The following is a 22837-nucleotide window of genomic DNA, read 5'->3' as shown; positions in this document are numbered from 1 at the left end:
AGTTTGAGAAACGGACGCCTCACAAGTCCTCAACTGGCAGCTTCATTAAATAGTACCCGCAAAACACCAGTCTCAACGTCAACAGTGAGATGCTGGCCTTCAAGACTGTTGGAAAAGCATTCCAGGTGAAGCTGGTTGAGAGAATGCCAAGAATGTGCAAAGCTGTAATCAAGGCAAATGGTGGCTATTTGAAGAATCTCAAATATAAAATATATTTTCATTTGTTTAACACTTTTTTTGTTACTACATGATTTTATATGTGCTATTTCATAGTTTTTATGTCTTCAGTATTATTCTACAATGTAGAAAATAGTAAAAATAAAGAAATCCTTGAAAGAGTAGGTGTTCTAAAACCTTTGACATATTATCAAGTTGTATAACCTATTATGAAACAGGCTTTACATTGTCAATTGGTTTATTTTGTGTACATGTGTGCGTGCGTGACAGACAGGGAGAGATGAAATTCAGTACGCCTTTACTGTTTGTGTCTGCCAGTGCAAACCTACAATTTCATCAAATCTTTAACACGTGTGAGGGTCGAAATAGGAGAAAGCTTTATAGGGGTTAATGTATGATTCACAGTATTTACAAAAAGATTGTCTGCCCCATCTCCGGTCAACTGTGATTATGCCTCAATACAGAGTTTTTATTGCAATAGTCTGACCCGATAAATGTTATAGCAATATGTGAAATGGTCTGTGAATGGTAAATTGTGAGGTGAGAAAATGTGAGAGACATCAGCATCTCTGAAAACATCAGGACTGCAATGTGAGAAGCTCAGTAGCCTACGGCGATTGTCTGTGTAGGCTATCCACAGGGATGCAGCCTCTGCGGTGGATTATTGGCTACTGTGCGCGTAATGGCGCACACTAACCGGCCACTACTGAATTTTAGGAGTGCTAGTCCAATGTAGGTGACGATATGCAGCCTAACCGGAAAAAAAACAAATGTCGGGTAGACCCAGCTGTCAGCTGCAGAAACCTAAATAGGCGGCCTCTCCAGAGACTCACGCGTCAGATGAATAGACAGTTTACAGCTTGCTTCTTTCTCTAATCTCCTCCTGACGACAGCAATACTGACTCTATGTTTAAAATTATGACTGTTGCAGTTTGAGTTTCATGACCCGATCAGTTTGTGCTGATTCAAGAGACAATCGCTCCTCGGTTTGACTTGGGCTGCTGAAGTTAAAGAGAATCTGAACGTGACATGCCGTCTGGATTTTTGAAGATGTGCTCGCGACTTGTATTTACCAGGAATTTACAGTAGTTACTTTCACTCGTAGGCTACATTCAAAGCGGTATGTTTCCCGAAATTAATAACAAGGTGAGGTCAATAATCCATTTTGAGTATCTATATCCATACAATCCGTTATTTATTTCAATCTTTAGGCTACATATGTTGACAATGCATTTTTTTTACAGCATTTATGTTTTCTCTCTTATTGTCTTTTATTTTATCCTTTGCTTGAACATCAGAGTTATGTATTTTTTATGCCACTGAAGTCTGATATAACATTAATTTTGTAGTTGAAATTGTATGAAGATTCACTTTTCTTTCCCACTGAACGTTTCCCATTGATTTCAATTACAGAATATTATGATAAGTAAACAGTAGTAGGGGCTAAATATTATGACCCATTTAGTAGTTTGCTTATGGGTTCTTATGATTATCTGAGGAGGTATTCAAGATAAATATGATCCAAAACTATTTTAGTCTACACTTTATGGCTAGATTTATGGTGTTGACAGAAGCTCTATAGCTTTATCATAAACAGTATCACACATGACCAAGGACAGGAAAACAGCAACTCTTTCATCCACTTTTTACAAATAACATTAGCCTTGTTGACATCTGTCATTTATTATTTGCAATATCATTGTCACATTGATCTGCAGCCATCTATAAATCAGTCAGTGTATTTTCTCTGTATCAAGTTTGAGACTCTGTCAGCTTTTCTGGGTGGGATTGATGCTCTACTTTTCATGAGCAAAAAATGTGTACGTTTCTGTATAGCTACTAAAACTTAATCCGTTGTTGATGCTTATCAACTCTTAGACTGTTTCCATTCGCTGCCAATTTAATATTTGCAATACGTTCCTTACCATTGGAGTTGAAGCTTTACTTTCCTCATTCTGTTCTATAACTGGTGTTGTGCGAGTCTCAGAAAACACATATTAGGAATGCTGTGTTCCCTTTCAAGGACCTGCATGATGTCAACAATCCAAAAGCTCTTTCCAGTATCCAGTGAGATGTGCACTGCAACTAGTGGCAGCTTCTTTGTTGCTCGGGCATCATTGCTCTACTGACCCACCCAGACCCTTGATAACACGTCAGGGGATGACCCCACCCCCAGCACACCTCCCTCAGGGGACGAGCACACCCCCAGCACACCTCCCTCAGGGGACGAGCACACCCCCAGCACACCTCCCTCAGGGGACGAGCACACCCCCAGCACACCTCCCTCAGGGGACGAGCACACCCCCAGCACACCTCCCTCAGGGGACGAGCACACCCCCAGCACACCTCCCTCAGGGGACGAGCACACCCCCAGCACACCTCCCTCTCGTGACCATAACCCAAGTAGAAATACAGGGTAACACATATCATAACACTACAAGTGACCTCAGAAAAAAAGTGACTTCAGTTATCAGATGCTGGACTATTGTAATACTACAGTAGGCCTATATATTGCATGCTTAGAATTGGTGGCAGTAGCCTAGCTCTTCAGAGCTTTCGGCCAGTAACTGAAAAGTCGCTGGTTTGAATCCCCGTCTGCTGAGTGCCCATTTCAAATGGATGAGCGGTTTTGTGGGATTGTATCTGCTTACAGTAAGCAGATGTACAGTACCTGTTTAGTGCCCTACCACAGTGGCCGAAATCGCAGTACAACCCTCACTCTCACAATCCTCCCAGGGGATTTGGTTTTGTTACACATGTGAATCCTGCATGTGTTCATATTTCAATGAGTGCTTGCTGACTTGTTCAGATTCCAAACCGAGCCAATGTGAAGGCAATCCTAGGTGGGCACTGGTGTTCCACTACTCTAAGTCTTCCCATGCTAAATCCTTTTATACATTGCCCTGGGTATGTATGTGAATCAAAATACGGTCATATTCTTGTCAAGGAACACATATGGGTCAGTAAGAGGCAATTGGCCATTTCATAAAGAATATGGAGCATATGGATGTTTATTTAGTGAACGCATGAGAAACAGTATATTTTTCCACTGTTTTATTCTTCTGACCTTTTAATCCAATAGTGTTATTTAGGTCAAGTCCATTCTCAATCTGCTCTGCTAACCAGCCAGCCGTTGTATAACCCTCTCTGGCTCTCTGAGTTTTGCCTGTGCTCATCTGGGCTGGATGTTTCAGTCCACCCATATAGTGTCTCTCATTCAACACACTGTGTTAGTTGACACACTCCCATCTGATTAAGGCATGTGTAAAACTGGCTATTCTGCCACAGTGGCACCAGAGGTAATAGAATCTCAGTGAATCATATGACCCCATGAAGCCTAGCATCAGACTGAATTGGGCTTTGTGAAAGGAAGTGAAGGATCTCTCTGGTGCCAGGCTAAAACAGCCCTCTACTCTCACCATCATTACCACACCCTTACTCTCTTCATAGAACATCAGAGGGTTAACAAGCCTATGCTCCAGTAAAGGAATGCATCTTGTGGAAAAACGGATGATAAAGAGACCATTGCTACTGTGGTAGCTAATTGCATAAGATACTCTAATTTTGGAGAGTGTGCATCATCTTTGCTTGCATGGTAGTAATCCTACTTCACTACTGTATCTATCTGTGAGACCCACCGCTGTGCTTGGCCTGAAACACCCACCAACAACAATCAGGCTATTTATTCTCCTCATTCACAGAGATACTTTGAAGTTCATCAGTTTCGGTTATTAAAAATATGCGATTCATAATGCAGATTCAGACCTCAATGACTTGTTATGAGTCATATTGAATCTATTTAACTAAAACTGAATCTGATTTGAGAGAGATTCCCTTGGCAATGCTGCATCCAACGCCCACACACTGACTTATACAGGTGTAGAGAAGTTCTGTGTGTAAATGTAATGTTAAGTGAAGTCTCCCATATTCATTTCCTCCGCAGTCTTCTAGAGGAGAGGCTTTCCCCCACTCACACAGGCTCCAGACCCAACTGGGAACCAACCGACCCTATTCACAGGTGAGCCTTTACGCACTGGTGACCCCTGACCTGTAGAGCATTTGAGCCCCTGTCTCTTTTGAGCCCCACTCTCTTTCAATCCTGTATCTTTCTGACTGTGCAGTGCCCTCCCCCTTCACTCCACCAAACGTCACTACCCGAGCTAACTCATGCTATTGGAGTAAATGTTTAATGTTGTTGGTGAATGACAACTCAAGGGGATAACTTTGGCCTTCCATTTACAGTGATGAACTTAAAGCAGTCCTCACTGTCAATAGACCAGGATGTGTTTAAGAACACAGTGTAGTAGCCTACACTCTTAGAAAAAGGGTTCCAAAAGGGTTCTTCGGCTGTCCCAATAGAATAACCCTTTTTGGTTCCAGGTAGAGCTATTTTGGGTTCCATGTAGAACTCTCTGTTGAAAGGATTTTACATGGAACTTAAAAGGGTTCTACCTTGAACCAAAACGGGTTATTCAAAGGGGACACCCGAAGAACTCTTTTAGGTTCTAGATAGCACCTTTTTTTCTAAGAGTATATCTAATCAGCCTGCTGGTCATCTGTTGTTCTTTACAAATGCTGTTTTGAATTAAAGGAAATTGTACCTACACACTGAAGAATGCTGTAAACTCGAAACATCTGTGTACACTATACTTGATGCAGTAAAAAATGATAAAGTAAGCTTTATGTGACATCTTTGGGAGTGCAAACCCATTCCACCTCTTTCTTTGACTGAATTTGCGGATTTTACGCACCTGCTAAGCTTCTGGGAGAACATGATGGTTCTCTTTTGATTACCTAATCAGCCTGCCCTGACTCCAGTTGTGTGCTGGTATAATACTGTATTTACCATTTGCTTGTTGTAGCAGGTGCTTGGAACTATATTTAGCCTGTGTCTCTATGCGTCATAACTAAGTTGGAAGCTACTGCAGCAGCCTGTGCACGTGCGATTAAATATCACTGCTATGTATAGACTGGGCTGGTGTTTTGTGCTTCTGTGCTTGCTGTTACCAAAGCAAAGGGATAAAGAAGTACTGGTTCCACTTTACAATAACTGTCCATAATAATACCTATGTATTTACATGTTAGTTATATTGGCAGATACATTGCCATTACCATGTAGGAAGTCATTCAATATTTTACTGGCATGTACAATTTTACAATAAACTCATGATCTCTGTCGTAGCCTAGGTAAGAGGTCTCCTTTCCCCATCATTCATTTAGCTATGCCTGCAAGGCAGCCAGTGACATATGTAAACGTGCTCCTACAGCAAGCAGCATGGCAGCTAGAGAAAGGCCTACTCCAGTTCTGTTCCCCCACAGCAGCAGCTAGCGTTGACAGACTGTCATGGCCCAGTCTCCAGGCTTTTGTCCCAGCCTCACACTCACCCTGCTGAGTAATTCCATCCTCAACCCTGGGGGTCCTGGTTACCCGAGCCACCACAATTAGAACAGATGTAGCACTCTCTACCTCCCTTTATTTCTCCCTCCAACTCCCACTCTCCCTCCTTTTCCCCAACCTTGTCCATAGAGTATGTGATCACATAGTCTCTTCCAACAGTCGCTGTAACTCGGACACAACTGGGGTTAGAGCACCATGGGTCTGGCAAGTGAGACTAGTTATGACGATACAAAATGTTATTATACTTTTAATGTTTTCATCTGCATATTTAAAAAAAACTTTATTTATTTGAACCCTTCTCTCTCTCTTGAAGAAATTGAACTCTGGCGTAGTGACCTTGCCCCAGCTGGAGCCTGCGGTTATACAGGTTGTTGTCAGCAATGCCAAACTCCCCCACCAGCAGTCCGATAGCATCCTGCCCCACATCGCCAACAAGGGGGTGCAGAGCAACTACCAGACACACCAGGTGAGGCTACATTTCACACTGTGTCACACTATACTGTTGGTATCCAAAAGTAGTTAACTTGACTCCAGTTGTCAATTGTAAATGCACATGTAAATTGTACATGATAGTAAGTCCTTGGTTGTTTATACATCTTCAGGTGAAACCGCTCAGCTGACATGCAATATCCCAGTAATGTAAAAGGAAGTGAGAGCAAGTTTCATCAGGGTTACGCTTAGTGACAGAGCCAAAGGGTTGAAAGGACAGATCAACTGACCTCTTGATCCCTTTTGTGATTGGCAGGATGAGAGACCAAAGCCCTCCTCCCAGTTCTCCACATGGTTTGGCTCCTCAGTGGAGCACCTATCTGACTCTATCACCACCAAGGGTCTCAGCAACAAGCTGGAGGAGGCAAAGCTTTATAAAGGACAGAGGCTGCCCATGTCTCCCACAGAGGCACTGAGGCACTTCCAAGGGCGTCTGACAGAGTTTGAGCAGCAGGAGATCATGGACTACTCAGAGATCTGGTTCCTGGGTCTGGAGACTAAGAAGATCAAGGCCTCTCATGGAATTCCTCAGAATGCAGGCTACGACGACGAGCACGGCAGCTACAACAAGGTACAGTTACAGTAATGATTTTAATTGAAATTATTCTTGGGGCTCCTTGGGGTAAGGTGTAAGAAGGTTTGTTTGTTTGTTTGTTTGCTGTGATATAACCAGTCAGACCATCAAACATACCTTTCTCTCAATTTCACAATAAACTGCAGTGAAATGATGTTAAGGCATGAGAACAGAAGTCCCATGCACGCTAGCCAAACTGCCATGTGAGTCTAACTGACTATCCACAGGCAGTTAGTGTCTTATTCCATCCTGTATGAATGTGCTGTTACAGGGAGACTGACTGTGAACATTGTTTAGACTCATGGCCCTATGCCCCCATTCATGGTAACCTCTAGGTCACACAAAACTAGTTAAGTCATGACAGATGCTCAGCTAAATAACCAAATGAAACAATACAGGAGCAGTATTATTATGAAATAACTTTTTTCTAACTTTACCTAACTTTAAGTAACTTTTAACTAACTTTACCTAAATTGAACTTACTTTTCTTAACTTTACTTTAACTTTTTAACTAACTAACTATACCTAATTTTAACTAACTTTTGAACTAACTTTTCCTACTAGCACTGACTTTGCTGATAATTACTTTATTAAGTAAAAATGTACTTGCTACGACTGTGATATACTGTCTCACCTTGCTATCTTAGCTACCTAGCTATCACTTTGCAATTCACTGCAGCTAGCGACTTGAACGAGCTGCAACAAACACTCAAACTGGACAGTTTTATCGCAATCACTTAATTCAAAGACTCAATCATGGACACTCAGTGGCTGCTCTGTGTGATATATTGTTGTCTCTACCTTCTTGCCCTTTGTGCTGTTGTCTGTGCCCAATAATGTTTGTACCCTGTTTTGTGCTGCTGCCATGTTGTGTTGCTGCCATGTTGTTGTCATGTTGTGTTGCTGCCATGCCATGTTGTTATCTTAGGTCTCTCTTTATGTAGTGTTGTGTTGTCTCTCTTGTCGTTATGTGTGTTTTGTCCTATATTTTGATTAAATGTCTTTTTATTTTTAATCCCAGCTCCCGTCCCCGCAGGAGGTATTTATCCTTTTGGTGGGCCGTCATTGTAAATAAGAAATTGTTCTTAATTGACTTGCCTAGTTAAATAAAGTTTAAATAAAATAAATAAATACAAATATCTTAAGATGAATGCACTAACTGTAAGTCGCTCTGGATAAGAGCATCTGCTAAATGACTAAAATGTCAATGTAAATGAATTAGTGTTTGACACTAGTCATTATAGTAGTCATTATAGAAAACCATAATGAAGGATGTCATTGTATCATGAACTGCCATTTAAGTACATGCAGTGAGGCTCTTGTATTCAAAAGTATTGTCCATCATACCATACAAACATTTCCAATTGAATGTTCTCTGTTCCGTATCCAGGTTCTGCACGACCACATTGGCTTCCGCTTCGAGGTGCTGGAGGTGATTGGGAAAGGATCATTTGGACAGGTCCTGAAATGTCTGGACCACAAGACCCAAGAGCTGGTCGCCATCAAGGTCATTCGCAACAAGAAAAGGTACAAACAAAACATTTTGCTCTTTAATAAGCATCCAGTGCTCAAAGACTCTGAAACTGACCTTCTTGTGTGAGGTCAGTACCGACAGGTCGTCAGGTCAGTGTTCCAAAGGAGTTACCTCGGTATTGCTTTACCAGTCCTCTCTCAGGTGATCCAATGCACTCTGTGTGTCAATGGAAGTCCGCCTCCTCCTCTTTGACTTTGATTGATACAAATGTCATCAGGGCTTAATGCTCTTCAATAATGCAGAAAACAAAATGGGTGCTTACCGCCATAGGGCTGCCTTGGTCTCGCCACTGGGGCCTTGTCTTGAACTAAACCCTCTCAAAGATCCTGTTTCTCCTGGGAGAGGAGATTCTCCCTTCTTTGCATCTGTCATCCTTTTTCACACCAAAGTAAATTATAACTGGAATTGAAAAATATTTGCTAGGAGATTTTCCATTTCTGATTTTGAATGGTTAAATCCAGAATGGAGCCATGACTAACTCTAACTAACTCTTACATTGGACTGTAGGTTTCACCACCAGGCCCTAGTGGAACTGAAGATCCTGGATGCTGTGAGGAGGAAAGACAGGGAAATGTGCCACAATGTCATCCATATGAAAGAATACTTCTACTTCCGCAACCATCTCTGCATCACCTTCGAGCTGCTAGGGTGAGTGTAGTGTGTGGTATGTATAACACTGTTATAAGACACCTGAAATGATGATTAAAGCAATCACACGCACAAACATACACACACACACAATCAAAATAGTCCCAGTAGAAGATAAATGGAACCCTGAGTAATTCATGTGTTAATCAAAGATATTCAAGGTTAGGCACCTCTCCCAAGGTGCAACAAGGTACAACTCCCCTATTACATGCACAGCTCATTTATCACTAGTCACTTAAAATGCTACACTACTTGAGCAAAGGGAGCGTCCTGCCTAGAACAATCTGCCTCAAATAGCCTTAGGTTCCCTCTAAGACAAAATAGTCTTCTATTCCAGGCTGGCTGACCTTTAGTAGACGTCTTGGACTGCCACCCTGTCTAACATTACCGTCACCCAGTCCCTTAGTTAACGTCTTGATTAGGGCTCTATCACTTTTCTCTGGCTGCTCGAGGTGTGAAGGCTCCGGTTACACCGGACAGAGAAGTGTGTACTTCCAGAAGTATCTAGAAATACAAAGAATAACTCTGAGAGACCCTCTTCTTAATGTTAAGACATTCAAGACTGTTAAGTAATCTGATTCAGCATGCAACATAATGGTGTCCACTTCCTTTTTTTATATCTTATTACTAAACTGCATGGTCTTGCTAGATTTGACTGAGCTATACCATGATATCAAAAAGCAGTATAGTGCTGGCCTCTAGAGGACTAATAAACTATTACATTTGAGGCCAAACCCTCCATGCAGTGGTGGGAAAAAGAGAACGCAGAGAAAGACTGGGAATAGTGACAGATATTTTATCATTTGACCAGTTCTCTAAATTCTTGTCTTTCTGTCTTCTTATAGAGTCAACCTGTATGAGCTGATCAAGAAGAACAACTTCCAGGGCTTCAGTCTTGCCCTGATCCGTCGTTTCACCCGCTCCCTGCTCAAGTGCCTGCAGATGCTGCATAAGGAGAAGATCATTCACTGTGACCTCAAACCGGTAAGGTTCCACAAATCCCCATACATTGTAATGGCTCTGCATGGAACAGTAACAACGAAAAGAATACCCAGCTGAGAAGTCAGACATGCTAATGCACAGTACTAGTGCACTGCAGAGGAAATAAGTTGGTTGCACTTTGATTGCTAACTTGGAAAATGTCAAATTGACATTGTTTCTCTTTTTTCACAAAAGGAGAACATACTTCTGTCTCAGAAAGGACAAGGAAATATAAAGGTGGTTGACTTTGGGTCCAGCTGTTATGAGCAGCAGAGAGGTGTGTCTCACCTGATTAAATACCTGATTTAAAAGTCTTATGTTAAAATCTCCAAAGCTACAGCAGTCATATACAATAACAGAATTTGAACTCCGCTCCCTCCTTCCACTCCCTCTCTTTCTCCTTGCCTGCCCTTGTAGTCTACACCTACATCCAGAGTCGTTTCTATCGCTCCCCAGAGGTTATCCTGGGACACCCCTACAGCATGGCCATCGACATGTGGAGTCTGGGCTGCATCATGGCTGAGCTCTACACCGGCTTCCCCCTATTTCCTGGGGAGAGCGAGGTGGAGCAGATCGCGTGCATCATGGAGGTACAGAACCAACCACCTGCAGACATAGAGTCTCAGACCCCAGCGCTAGCCAATTGGAGTATCTGATGTTAAATGTTTTTAGGAATCCATTTATCCATCACCATTCAAGAACATTCTGTTCTTTTATTTCTTAGGTACTTGGAATGCCTCCCAATGATTTTGTGCAGACAGCATCGAGGAGAAGGATGTTTTTCGGTAAGAACCTTCTATGATTTGTACAGTAAGAATGTGTTTCTTTACTTCGGAAATATATATAAGGTATAGATGTTGTCTGTTGTCTGTACTGTTGTCAGTGGCCAATAATGTTTGTATCATGTTTTGTGCTGCTACCATGTTGTGCTGCTGCCATGTTGTGTTGCTACCAAGTTGTTGTCATGTGTTGTTGCCATGTTATGTTGTTGTCTTAGGTCTCTCTTTATGTAGTGTTGTGGTGTCTCTCTTGTCGTGATGTGTGTTTGTCATGATTTTATTTTTAATCCCAGGCCCCACAGGAGGCCTTTTGCCTTTTGGTAGGCCGTCATTGTAAATAAGATTTTTTTGGTCTTAACTGAGTTACCTAGTTAAATAAATAAAAATATGCATACAATTAGGAGCAACATGTCAGAGCTGCTAGGAGTACTGGGTGGAGGAGTCAAGCGCAGAGAGCAGGTATTTCAGAACGTGGATTTTATTTCCTGTCGACAGGGAAAACGATCATGCCCAAACACACGGGCGCATGAAAATACCAGTCCAAAACACACAGGACTAAACTGTCTGGAAAATATAGAATCCACATAAAATCCAACACCAAATAACAGAGAACAAGCCCGCACAAAAGCCAGCGGGCCTACTGCCCTTAAATAGCCTACCCACAAAACTAAACTCAAAACAGGTGCACCCAATCAGCCCAAACTAACAGAAACAAAAAGGGAATCGATGGCAGCTAGTAGGCCGGTGACGACGACCGCCGAGCGCCGCCCGAACAGGAAGAGGCACCATCTTCGGCGGGATTCGTGACACAACAAAACATCTTAAGAAAGTATTAGGTCCAGAATTAATCAGATGAATCTCTGGGTTGTGTTTAAACCATGAGGTTTGGTAAGTCTCTAATTAGTGTGTTTGATGACTTGTTGCAGACTCCAAAGGAAACCCCAGAAACATCACAAACAGCAAAGGGCGGAAGAGGCGACCCAACTCCAAAGACCTGGCCAGCGTTTTGAAGACCGACGATCCTCTCTTCCTGGACTTCCTTCAACACTGCCTCACGTACGTCAACACTGACACACTAAACATCTAGAATTCAGCACAGGATTATTACTCTGTGGTTTCAGTGTCATGAAAACTGTTGTCATGAGATTTCTGGTAATGACCCCACTCCCTGCGGGTGTCTCGGGAGGAGTTGGGATATGCAAGAAACACATTTCCATTACACACTTGTGTGTAGCAGGGCAAATATAGTCCCCCTAGAGATGTATTATTATTAGCTTGCTTCAGTGTATATTCCTGTGCTATCTAGGTGGGATCCAACCAAGCGTATGACACCAGACGAAGCGATGCAACATGAGTGGATCCAGGAGGCTCGTCTAAACAAGCCCCGGCCCAAAACACGACCCATGATTTGGAAGCCCAGGGAAAACGTGAGCAGTACAGAAAATAACTATGAGGCTACTTACCGCAAAGTAGTCACTAACAGGACAGGTAAGACCAGGCCTCTCACTCGATTTTATCTCACTCGCTTTTAAAATAAATATTCACAATGTGTCAAAACAATTTATTGATTAAACCACATAATTCTGTACTTTGCAGCTGAGAAGATTGGGTCCGATAGCAACGACAAGCTGAAAAGAGACCTCTCTGCCAAGGCAGGGGGCAAGATGGTGACCACCGAGCGACTGCATCCCATTGGAGCGTCTGCAGAGGTGGAGTTGTGTGAGGGCGTGGTCAAGGTCAACAGGGACACCAATCAGGAGGCGCGTGGGGAGAGGTCCGTGCACATCATCATCAAGCCTCAACTAGACGTGGGCTCTGACGGAGATTAGGAGTTGTCCCAGTGTCTGCCCCCTGTGGTGGCATTTTTCTGCTTTATTAAATGAGGAGAGTTACAAACTACACACCAGTCAGAGTTATACTTAAACTCCATCTTTAATAATAATAAGCTTTGCAATAGCCTTTTTGACGTTCAATGATGTGCTATCTCTAATGAACCATTGAAAAGTACCAACAGAAAAGTACAAAGATCTTTTATAGCCAAGATACACCCCTCTCAACTTACATGACAAATCACAGATTTTAGGAACAGTTCACAAAGGATAAGATTTGTATGAAAGATATCTGTGTCATCAGTTCTCATTGTAAAGACCTGTGTCTGGCACCCTCACTCCAAAAGGGAACCGTCTCTCCCTGATACTCCCTGAACAGAACCATTAGCTCATGTTATCTTGAATGCTCTTTAGGCTTTATTACCCAAAGACATCGTAAATCTCCTCTGTCAGTGCTATCTCATAGAGGCCCATCCTCAGTGGAACACACACACAATACTCAATTCTGTCAAATGTAACAACTATTATAACGTAATACAAACATTATAACATAATTTTACAATTTTCCACGACACCCCTATCATGTAGCAGCACAAGGGAGGGGGCAGGAGGGCACCACTAGGCATTATGAACTTGAACATCATCAACCAGACACAGAAGATAATGCATACTGTTGTCATGTACAGGGGACCTCCTGTTTTGTGATATTCCTGTGGTCTATGAGATTCATTCTATACATTCTATAGAGTTACTTTAGCTGTTCTGAGTATCCCACTGAATGCACTGTCTACGTGTCATGGAGAAGAGCAAAGATTCATAGTTTGGCAAGCTACTCAAGCATGGGTTATTGTTGATGGTTCGTTTACTGTTTAAAGGAGAGACAGAGACAGAGACAGGATCAGTTAAAGTTACAATTCAGGAATACCGTGGCTCGACAGCATTATGCTTTTGTTATGTGCATCTTTTGTGGCCCAGATCACAATCCTCAACCCCAGCTAGTGTTACCTGTTGTACATTGACTTCTTTGAAAAGTAAAAGATGCAATGCTCGCTCACCATTAAAAAAATATTTTTTATTTAAGCAAGTTAAAAAGATTAACGTTTCGGCCTTCAATGGCCTTCATCTTCTTTCCGTTCGTTGACTTCTTAAAGTATACTATTTATATTTTAGGTTTACTCTTTTACTGCTGTACTTTGTGTAGATATTCCAAACCAAAGCAGCTCCGTTGTGCAATATTTTGCATGGCTTCAAAAAAAAAAGTTATTCCTTCTAGAATGGTTATTAGTTTCTGAAGGAGCGTGTGCAGTAAAGGCTGAGCCAAAGAAAGTATTTTTGTCACTGCTGATCTTTCAGCTCAGCTGTGCCCTGTAAGAAACATGTTCTATTCAAACCTTTATGTCCTGCATCTTTATTAGATTGAATAATGCTATTGGAATGATATTACTAAGTTATAATGGTCATTATGGTGATGATTATCCAGACATAGAAATTATGTTTGTAATGGCTTGTTTTCCCTGTACATATATATGTACCTGCTGTGATTTTTGATGTATGTAATGCAGAAAATTATGTACGGTGTATGTTACAGGTTATTGTAAAGTTTAGACAAGGTTTTACTTGTTCAGGTTTTACTTGTATTATCTATGTATGAAAGAATAATTTTATACTCGATTATGTTTGTGTTTGTAAAAAAATATTTTTACGATTAGACACTGAGAGACAATCATTTTATTAATAGTTTGTGCCTTGCAGTGTTATAATCCTTGCACTTTAGCTCTGTATTTACCTAGGATAAAAGACAGATTCTGCACATAAAAAAGTTACCCAAAAAGTAATCAAGTGAGAGTTGTGTAATCAATGATATACTATAGCTTGCCAGGAAACATTCAGTGAGGGAATAGCATAATTTTGTGTTATCCCATGGCAGTTTCTAGAAGTCAACATAATGACAAAGAAAATAGAGCATATAGACCAGAACATCCTGGTATTGGTGACATAAGCGCTTTGTAGCTGTAATGATGAGGTACAGTGTTTTGTGAAATGTATGCTGTCATTTTCCTTGCATCTGATAAATAACCTGGCTACACAAGTTTACAGGGAGGCACCATAATCTGTATGTATCTTAATGGGGTAGACAACTAAATGAATTGACTGTAACCAGGTTTCCATCCAAACGTATGTGGGTAAAGTACATGTCGGATAAATGACAGGCCTGATGGAAACAACATCTGTTGGTATACATTACAAAGGTCGACAAAAAAAATACGCTGGGCGAGGTGAGATCTTTTAGTGTCGGTAAAAGGTAATATGCGAGAAATGTCCGTGGAAACGCTTTTATGCGCAAATATTAACGTAATAACCATCAATCATATCGAACTAAACTTGGAGTCACGCGATTACATGTTGTGTGGTCCGAAAGCATGCAGTTTATTCGGCTATAGATTGAATAAATGATGGTGAATTTCACAGGGTGGTAAAACTGCAAGGTGATGACAGAGTCGGTTTAGGTAACATGAAAGAGGATGGCATTGGCATGTCTGTACAGGTAGGGTGAGTCAACCTGTTTTTTTTTCTACAAGCAAGCACTCACGCACACAACACACACAGATAAATCAGTACCGTGGACAGCCACATCATATATAGCTTAAATTGATTGGACTAAATAGTTTTTGGTATATTTTAGTTGTCACTGTATTAGACTAAGCATAGGTGATTAGATGATGTTGAAATGTTGAAGTTGCAATGGTGCTGGAATAGTTGAGGCAGCGCCTGTTTTCTTTGCGACTTCGATAACTCTGCGTTGTTTTAAATCAATAGTTGTTTAGTAGACCGAACATTTTGGAAACATTACCTTACTTGACTATGCTGTAGGTAATTGTTTGTTACATGCACTATGTTTTGTGGACTTCACCGGACAGAAGTTGCTCTCCGGTTTTGTGATGAAACAAAGATGTAGTTGAATTTATTCTGTCACTGTGTCTTCTTATTGTCTCAGCCTTATTCCTATAGGCCTATATCACGGTGTCGGGGCATATGAACTAACACATTATAGAGCAAACAATCACAACACATAGATTGTAATAGCCTATGTCTTTTTTCTTTCCTGGCTTCCCCTATGATTTTACCCACACTCCGCTACTGAAGATGATGAGCTTGATGCTCCTTTCCAATAAACATCGAGGGTCTTATTCTGGTTACATGAACATCGATGCTTGGCTGCCGTTTGACAAATAAAAATAAACTCACTTTTTAGTCCATAATAATCTCATCATAGGCTATGGCCTACCTGCACTATATTTGCGAGATGTTGGCTAGACTAGAGAGCACGTGCAAATACCAGTGTGGGCACACTCTCTATTTCACGCAACATTTTTTGGTGAGAAAACCTTCAGTAGAGTTGGAAATGGGATGGAAACCCATTTAACTTGTATTTTTTATTCGTTACATGGGAATTTTACCGCGAAAGGTATTTGTATGTGGACTACGTCATCACTCACAGCTTTTATCCCCAACAAGTCAATTTGATGGAAACACATCTCTGGTGGGAAAATGAGCATATTGTTTTTATACGGATTTTAGAATATTCGATTGAAAATCTGTCGCCAATGGGATGGAAACCTAGCTTAGTCACACAAGATTAAAGAGTTACACTATTGGATGAGAATATAAGTGGGAACAATATATATATTTATATATATATACAGTATTTATAGTTTACGCCTGATATGTTAGGTTAGTCCCTGGCTGGCTGGTTATATTTCAGAATAGTGATTACAATATAGCAAAATACTGTTACATTGCCAACATGTTGAAATTATAACGCTCTCAAACAAACGAATCCATTAACTCACAAAAAACTCAGACCCTTCTATCTTGCCGTACCAAGAAGCGCTTTTAGAGAAGAAACATGGCGGCCGCTGCGCTCGTTAGACGTCCTGCGAGTGTCCTTCCCAGGTTTTCAAGTGAGTAACACAAGACATGCACTTTTAGATGATAGAAATGCACCGATAACTGCACTGTTGAGAGATAGTTGAAAGAATGTTTAATCTGAACACAGAATAGTTTTTAAGCGACATTGCTACCCTCTGTGACTCTTTTTGTGATATGACCTAAGTTAGCCGGTTAGCTAACTCTTGCTTACGAATACGACTAACGTTAGTTGTCTAATTTCTAGCACCATTTCATATATCAGATATCAGTTTGTGCCACAGACATTTTTGCTAAGAAGGCCTATGTTTTTGGTAGGTTGATCATTTGTGATGTTGGCAGTTTGAATACAATACAACCATCAGAGATACCCCACCCCCTTTGCTTGTACTGCTCCCCCCTGCAGGTTCCTGCTCCCCTGTGGTGCTATCAGCCGTCCCTGTGACAGTCCAGCAGAGAACGGTCCACCATGCTGTCATCCCCAGAGGGAAAGGGGGGCGCTCCTCCTCCAGTGGGGTAGCAGCCACTGTCTTCGGAGCCACCGGCTTCCTGGGAAGATATGTTGTCAACCGCCTGGGTGAGTTTCACCATCATCTGTCCCGAAGCCTTCAGATAATAACCTTTCAAATGACCATGTTGTGTTGCTACCATGTTGTTGTCATGTTGTGTTGCTACCATGTTGTTGTCGTGTTGTGTTGCTACCATGTTGTTGTTATGTTGTGTTGCTACCATGTTGTTGTTATGTTGTGTTGCTACCATGTTGTTGTTATGTTGTGTTGCTACCATGTTGTCATGTTGTGTTGCTAACATGTTGTTGCCATGTTGTGTTGTTACCATGTTGTTGCCATGTTGTGTTGCTGCCTTGCTATGTTGTTGTCTTAGGTTTCTCTTTTTGTAGTGTTGTGTTGTCTCTTGTCTTGATGTGTGTTTTGTCCTATATTTATATTTTATTTATTTATTTTTTATCCCAGCCTCTTACCCGCAGGAGGTATTTTGCCTTTTGGTAGGCCGTCATTGTAAATAAGAATTTGTTCTTAACTGACTTGCCTAGTTAAATAAAATAAAATAAAAATTAAACATGGCAGCTCTGTGGTCTTCTTCAACTTATTTCTTATGTTTATATGTGATTGTGAGGGATGCATTAATTTCTTTGGTTTTGTGACAATCCTCTTTGTTTACACTGCAGTGACTGCATACTTGTGTTTCCTATGGCGCAGTTATGTGTTTGTTGACCTGTCTGGTGGTTTTGTAGGTCGTATGGGTTCTCAGATTGTGATTCCTCACCGGTGTGACCAGTATGACCTCATGTATCTCAGGCCCATGGGGGATCTAGGACAGATCATCTTTATGGTGAGAAAAATACAATTTATCATATGTGACATCATTAATCACTTCACTTTCAAATCTCTTCATTTGTTAGCTAAGTGTTGTTTTTTCTCATGCCAGGTTACCCTCAAGCCTCATATGTGCACTCCGCCTTGCTATATTTCAGGAGTGGGATGCCAGGAACAAGGATTCTATCAGAAAAGCATTGGCTCACTCCAATGTGGTCATCAACCTGGTGGGACGAGAGTGGGAAACCAAGTATGGCCCAACTGACTGTATACACAAACATATTTTAGAAAAGTACATGGTTCCTAAAAAGAACCCACTGGTGGTGAACATTCACATAAAGAGTTGCTCCATCACTCCATCACTATATGAATCAACCTACTTTTAACCTGTCTGGGTCTGGCGTTCCGCTAGCACAACTCCTCCCACATTCCACTGAAAAGGCAGAGCGCGAAATTCAAAATATATTTTTTAGAAATATTTAACTTTCACACATTAACAAGTCCAATACAGCAAATGAAAGATACACATCTTGTGAATCCAGTCAACATGTCCGATTTTTAAAATGTTTTACAGCGAAAACACCACATATTTATGTTAGCTCACCAACAAATACAAAAAAGGACAGACATTTTTCACAGCACAGGTAGCATGCACAAAGCCAACCTAACTAACCAAGAACCAACCAAACTAACCAAGAAACAACTTCATCAGATGACAGTCTTATAACATGTTATACAATAAATCTATGTTTTGTTGGGAAAATTTGCATATTTGAGGTATAAATCAGTTTTACATTGCAGCTACCATCACAGCTACTGTCAGAAATAGAACCGAAGCAGCCAGAGTAATTACAGACACCAACGTCAAATACCTAAATACTCATCATAAAACATTTCTGAAAAATCGATGGTGTACAGCAAATTAAAGACAAACATCTTGTGAATCCAGCCAATATTTCCGATTTTTTAAAAGTGTTTTACAGCGAAAACACAATATAGCATTATATTAGCTTACTACAATAGCCTACCACACTACCGCATTCATTCATCAAGGCACGTTAGCGATAGCAATAGGCACGTTAGCGATAGGGAATAAACCAGCAAAAGATATTAATTTTCACTAACCTTCATAAACCTTCATCAGATGACAGTCCTATAACATCAGGTTATACATACACTTATGTTTTGTTCGAAAATGTGCATATTTAGAGCTGAAATCAGTGGTTATACATTGTGCTAACGTAGCATCTTTTTCCCAGAATGTGCGGATATTTTTATGACACTCCAACTATTCTGACCAAATAACTATTCATAAACGTTACTAGAAAATACATGTTGTATAGGAAATGATAGATAGACTAGTTCTTAATGCAATCGCCGTGTTAGAATTCTAAAAATAACTTCATTACGATATGCAGTTTACGTTATGGCGAGAGCGTGCCCAAAACCTGGCCGCAAACGACTATTTCACATGTTCGACAGATATATGAAATAGCATCATAAAATGGGTCCTACTTTTGATGATCTTTCATCAGAATGTTGTACAAGGGGTCCTTTGTCGGGAACAATCGTTGTTTGGATTTAGAATGTCCTCTTCTCCAGTCAATTAGCACGGAAAGCTAGCAAAGTGGCGCGAAGCTCTCCTTCCTGAACAAAGGCACACAACGCAACACGCCTAACGTCCCGAATAAATTTCAATAATCTAATAAAACTATATTGAAAAAACATACTTTACGATGATATTGTCACATGTATCAAATAAAATCAAAGCCGGAGATATTAGTCGTCCATAACGACAGCTTATCAGAAGGCAAATCCAGGTCCAGGTTCACGCGCTCTTCAGAAAACAGGAAACTGGTGACACGTCATGCAGAGAGCTTTTATTCGACACCAGATCAAGTTACACACTCCATTTCTTCTCTCACTGCCTGTCGACATCTAGTGGAAGACGTATGAAGTGCATCTATACTAATAAATATCAAGGACATTAATAGGCAGGCCCTAGAACAGAGCCCTCGATTTCAGATTTTCCACTTCCTGTCAGGAAGTTTGCTGCAAAAGGAGTTCTGTTTTACTCACAGATATAATTCAAACGGTTTTAGAAACTAGAGAGTGTTTTCTATCCAATAGTAATAATAATATGCATATTGTACGAGCAAGAATTGAGTACGAGGCCGTTTAAATTGGGCACGATTTTCCCCCAAAGTGAAAACAGCGCCCTCTGTCCTCAACAGGTTAACTACACCAGAGGCTTGAATTACTCCTTAGTGGAGCAAAGAACCTCAACCCTGCTTCCACCATTAGGAACACTTATATTATGACTTTCTGCGAAACGTTTGTTGTACTTTGCTTTACTCAGTGTTCTGTTCTTCCTCTTTCTATCTGTATAAAGGAACTATCCCTTTGAGGACACCTACGTGAGCATCCCTCAGCAGATTGCCAAAGCCACCCGGGAGGCAGGCATCACAAAGCTGATCCATATATCTCACCTCAACGCTGACATCCGCAGCCCCTCCAAATACCTTAGGAATAAGGTACTGGCTAATGCAGAGCTCTGTTGAACTCTCTTTCTTGGACATATTTCTTTCTGGCATATCATTGTGGAGAAATATCATGTAATGTGTGTAATGTAACCTTGTAGGCAGTAGGTGAGACGGCTGTGAGAGATGAATTTCCTGATGCCATCATCATGAAGCCTGCTGAGATGTTTGGAAGGGAGGACAGATTCTTCAACCATTTTGCCAGTAAATCAGCAGAGCATAGTTAATTTCCGTGTGGCCCAGAGTAAAAACGGTTAAAAAGTTAAATAAGATTTAAATGTGATCTTTCAGAACTCTTAAGTAGACAGTGTCTGTATTTGTGGGAATATGTTGGCATAATTACACAGCATCTGTTGACTGTATAGGACTGCAAAATGTTGAGGGGGCTATTGCATAGTTGAATGTTCAGTGTATCGGCAAAACAAACCAAAATAATGATTTTTTTATGGTGCTACATCGGCTCCAATTGGTCTTGATGCAATGCTATTATTGTTTAAAAGGGGATGAGTTCAGTCATTGTTTGAATGTTTGTTTTTTCCTTTGTTGCACAGACATGCGCTGGTTTGGGAAAGCTGTGCCTCTCATCTCCATGGGGAAGAAGACGGTGAAGCAGCCTGTTCATGTGAGTGTGTCTGATCTCATGATGTCAGCCATGTCTGTTACTCAAGACTCACTCTGTCTGCTCTTTTCAGGTGGTGGATGTGGCCAAGGCTATCATCAACGCCATCAAGGACCCTGATGCCAATGGCAAGACATATGCACTAGTTGGGTAAGGACTTGAAATGGGCTTGACTTTTGGCTGTTTTTTAGGAATGTCAATTGCGTTTCCAGTCAGTTCAGGAAATTAAGTAAAATTCTATCCATTAATTTGAACTGCTCATTATCAACAACTAGGTGAACCTAGTATAAATCATAAAAACGACTGTTCATCGACTAGATGAGTTGCTTTATTGCATGGGTTTGTATCTTGTACTCACCCAGGGTGTGGAATAAAATATATGATTGTGTAATGTCAGTTTCATGTTCACACATGCAGTACATTATTTAGAAACGTCAACGAGCAGAATTTAGAGATGTAGCAACCAAAATGTTTGTCAGTTTTTTGGTTAGTTTTGTTTTCCTGCCACACAGACCAAACCGTTATCTCCTTCATGACCTGGTGGAGTACGTGTATGCTGTGGCACACAGGCCCTTTGTGCCCTACCCTCTCCCACGCCCTCTCTATCAGTGAGTTGGCACCGGCTTCTGGTTCTGCATGGTATCTTAAATGGCCCTCGGGACGACAATTAACTGTATACGTACTATTATAGGATGACTGATGAAGTGGTGTGCCAAGCTGTTAGTATGTTTAGAACACAACAAGCCTTATCAAGTTTGACCAGTGGATGTGAGGTGGCAAGGAACAAGGAACCTGTCGGTTTTTTAAATGCAATACTATCAGATACGGTATGATAAACATGTCTTTCCTTTATCTCTGGTTTCAGTCTTGTTGCACGTGTCTTTGCAATGAACCCATTCGAGCCTTGGACAACTCCTGACAAAGTAGATCGAGTAAGAAAATGCAACATAAACAGCAAATTATAAGCATCTTTGTAAAAAGCACATTTTATACAAATTAAGGTAAATTGGAATTTTCTTTCATGTTTTTGGGGCCACATGTTGAAGAAATGTGAATGAAGGAAATATGTTTAAACTTTCTCTTGGATTTGTGTAATGACCTGAATGTGTTTGTTCCAGTTCCATACCACAGATATGAAGTATCCAGGGCTTCCTGGCTTGGAGGACCTAGGCATTATCCCTGCCTCCATAGAGCAGAAGGCTATCGAGGTCCTGCGTCGCCATCGCCGCTTCCGCTTCTTGGAGGCTGAGTTGGCCGATACCAAGCCAGCCAAGACAGTCAACTATTGAGTAGCCCGTCTTGTCTGACTGCCCAACACCACCACCAAAGCCACAGGCTGATCCTCCTATACAACTGTGCTGTCTTCTTTTACAAATACTCTGTACATAAATAAATAACAGATGATCGTCTAAAACTATTTTGTCATTATGATTCCATGGATCCATTTAAAACAGCATTCATTGTGTAGCAAAAAAAATATTAAGTCTAAATAATCAGTCACCTTAACACACTCCCATGTAACGTAACATGTGCATCACTATTTATTGAGGAGATATACTTTGAAACCACCATCTGAACGGTGTTTCAGGACTTTGAGTCAGCAAGGTTCAGCAATCTATTCTTTCCTCCAGTAACTCACTATCTGTTTTTATGGAGCCCCTCCCACAGTTCCACTACACACCAACTGATAAGATTTTAACTGTTATGTCCACGTTTCTCTCAGCAATTATCAATGATGTTCTACATCACATATCTGGGTTAACATGCGTGTTTGTGTAATCATGCTTGTGTTTGTAGGCCTAAATGATGTAGCCTAATTGTTTATGAATGTATGTTATCCATTCATGCTTTTGTATATGTACTATTGATATTTGTAAATCAAACAATGAAATCAAGCCACATGATTACAGACATCTGTGTATGTGTCCTTTGACACTATATAAACTAGTGACCCGCAGTGTTTGCCATTATACCCTGATGAAGACAGCGTGGCTGTTGAAATCTTGGC

General features: G+C 41.0%; 2 protein-coding genes across 2 annotated transcripts; both read left to right on the top strand.

Annotated features, from left to right (window-relative positions):
• Window positions 1–585: 585 nt before the first annotated feature.
• LOC129862397 (dual specificity tyrosine-phosphorylation-regulated kinase 4-like) lies at window positions 586–14244 on the top strand. The gene is made up of 13 exons (XM_055934019.1): window positions 586–1323; window positions 4121–4195; window positions 5889–6041; window positions 6321–6635; window positions 8029–8165; window positions 8680–8820; window positions 9666–9804; window positions 9997–10078; window positions 10219–10391; window positions 10526–10586; window positions 11507–11636; window positions 11887–12068; window positions 12177–14244. Exons 1-13 carry the CDS (start codon window positions 1300–1302, stop codon window positions 12407–12409), a joined length of 1845 nt encoding a protein of 614 aa, XP_055789994.1. The 5' UTR covers window positions 586–1299; the 3' UTR covers window positions 12410–14244.
• Window positions 14245–16271: 2027 nt separating this feature from the next.
• Window positions 16272–22246, top strand: LOC129862396 (NADH dehydrogenase [ubiquinone] 1 alpha subcomplex subunit 9, mitochondrial-like). The gene is made up of 11 exons (XM_055934018.1): window positions 16272–16371; window positions 16743–16913; window positions 17589–17686; window positions 17829–17920; window positions 20063–20204; window positions 20312–20414; window positions 20762–20832; window positions 20903–20979; window positions 21342–21437; window positions 21695–21761; window positions 21948–22246. The coding sequence occupies exons 1-11, from the start codon at window positions 16317–16319 to the stop codon at window positions 22116–22118; spliced, it is 1143 nt and encodes a 380-aa protein (XP_055789993.1). The 5' UTR covers window positions 16272–16316; the 3' UTR covers window positions 22119–22246.
• Window positions 22247–22837: the final 591 nt, after the last annotated feature.

The sequence above is a fragment of the Salvelinus fontinalis genome, chromosome 9, assembly GCF_029448725.1.
Source record: "Salvelinus fontinalis isolate EN_2023a chromosome 9, ASM2944872v1, whole genome shotgun sequence".
Taxonomy (NCBI): Eukaryota; Metazoa; Chordata; class Actinopteri; order Salmoniformes; family Salmonidae; genus Salvelinus; species Salvelinus fontinalis.
Note: the sequence above shows the minus strand (reverse complement) of the source record. Positions and strands in the feature narration are given on the sequence as shown.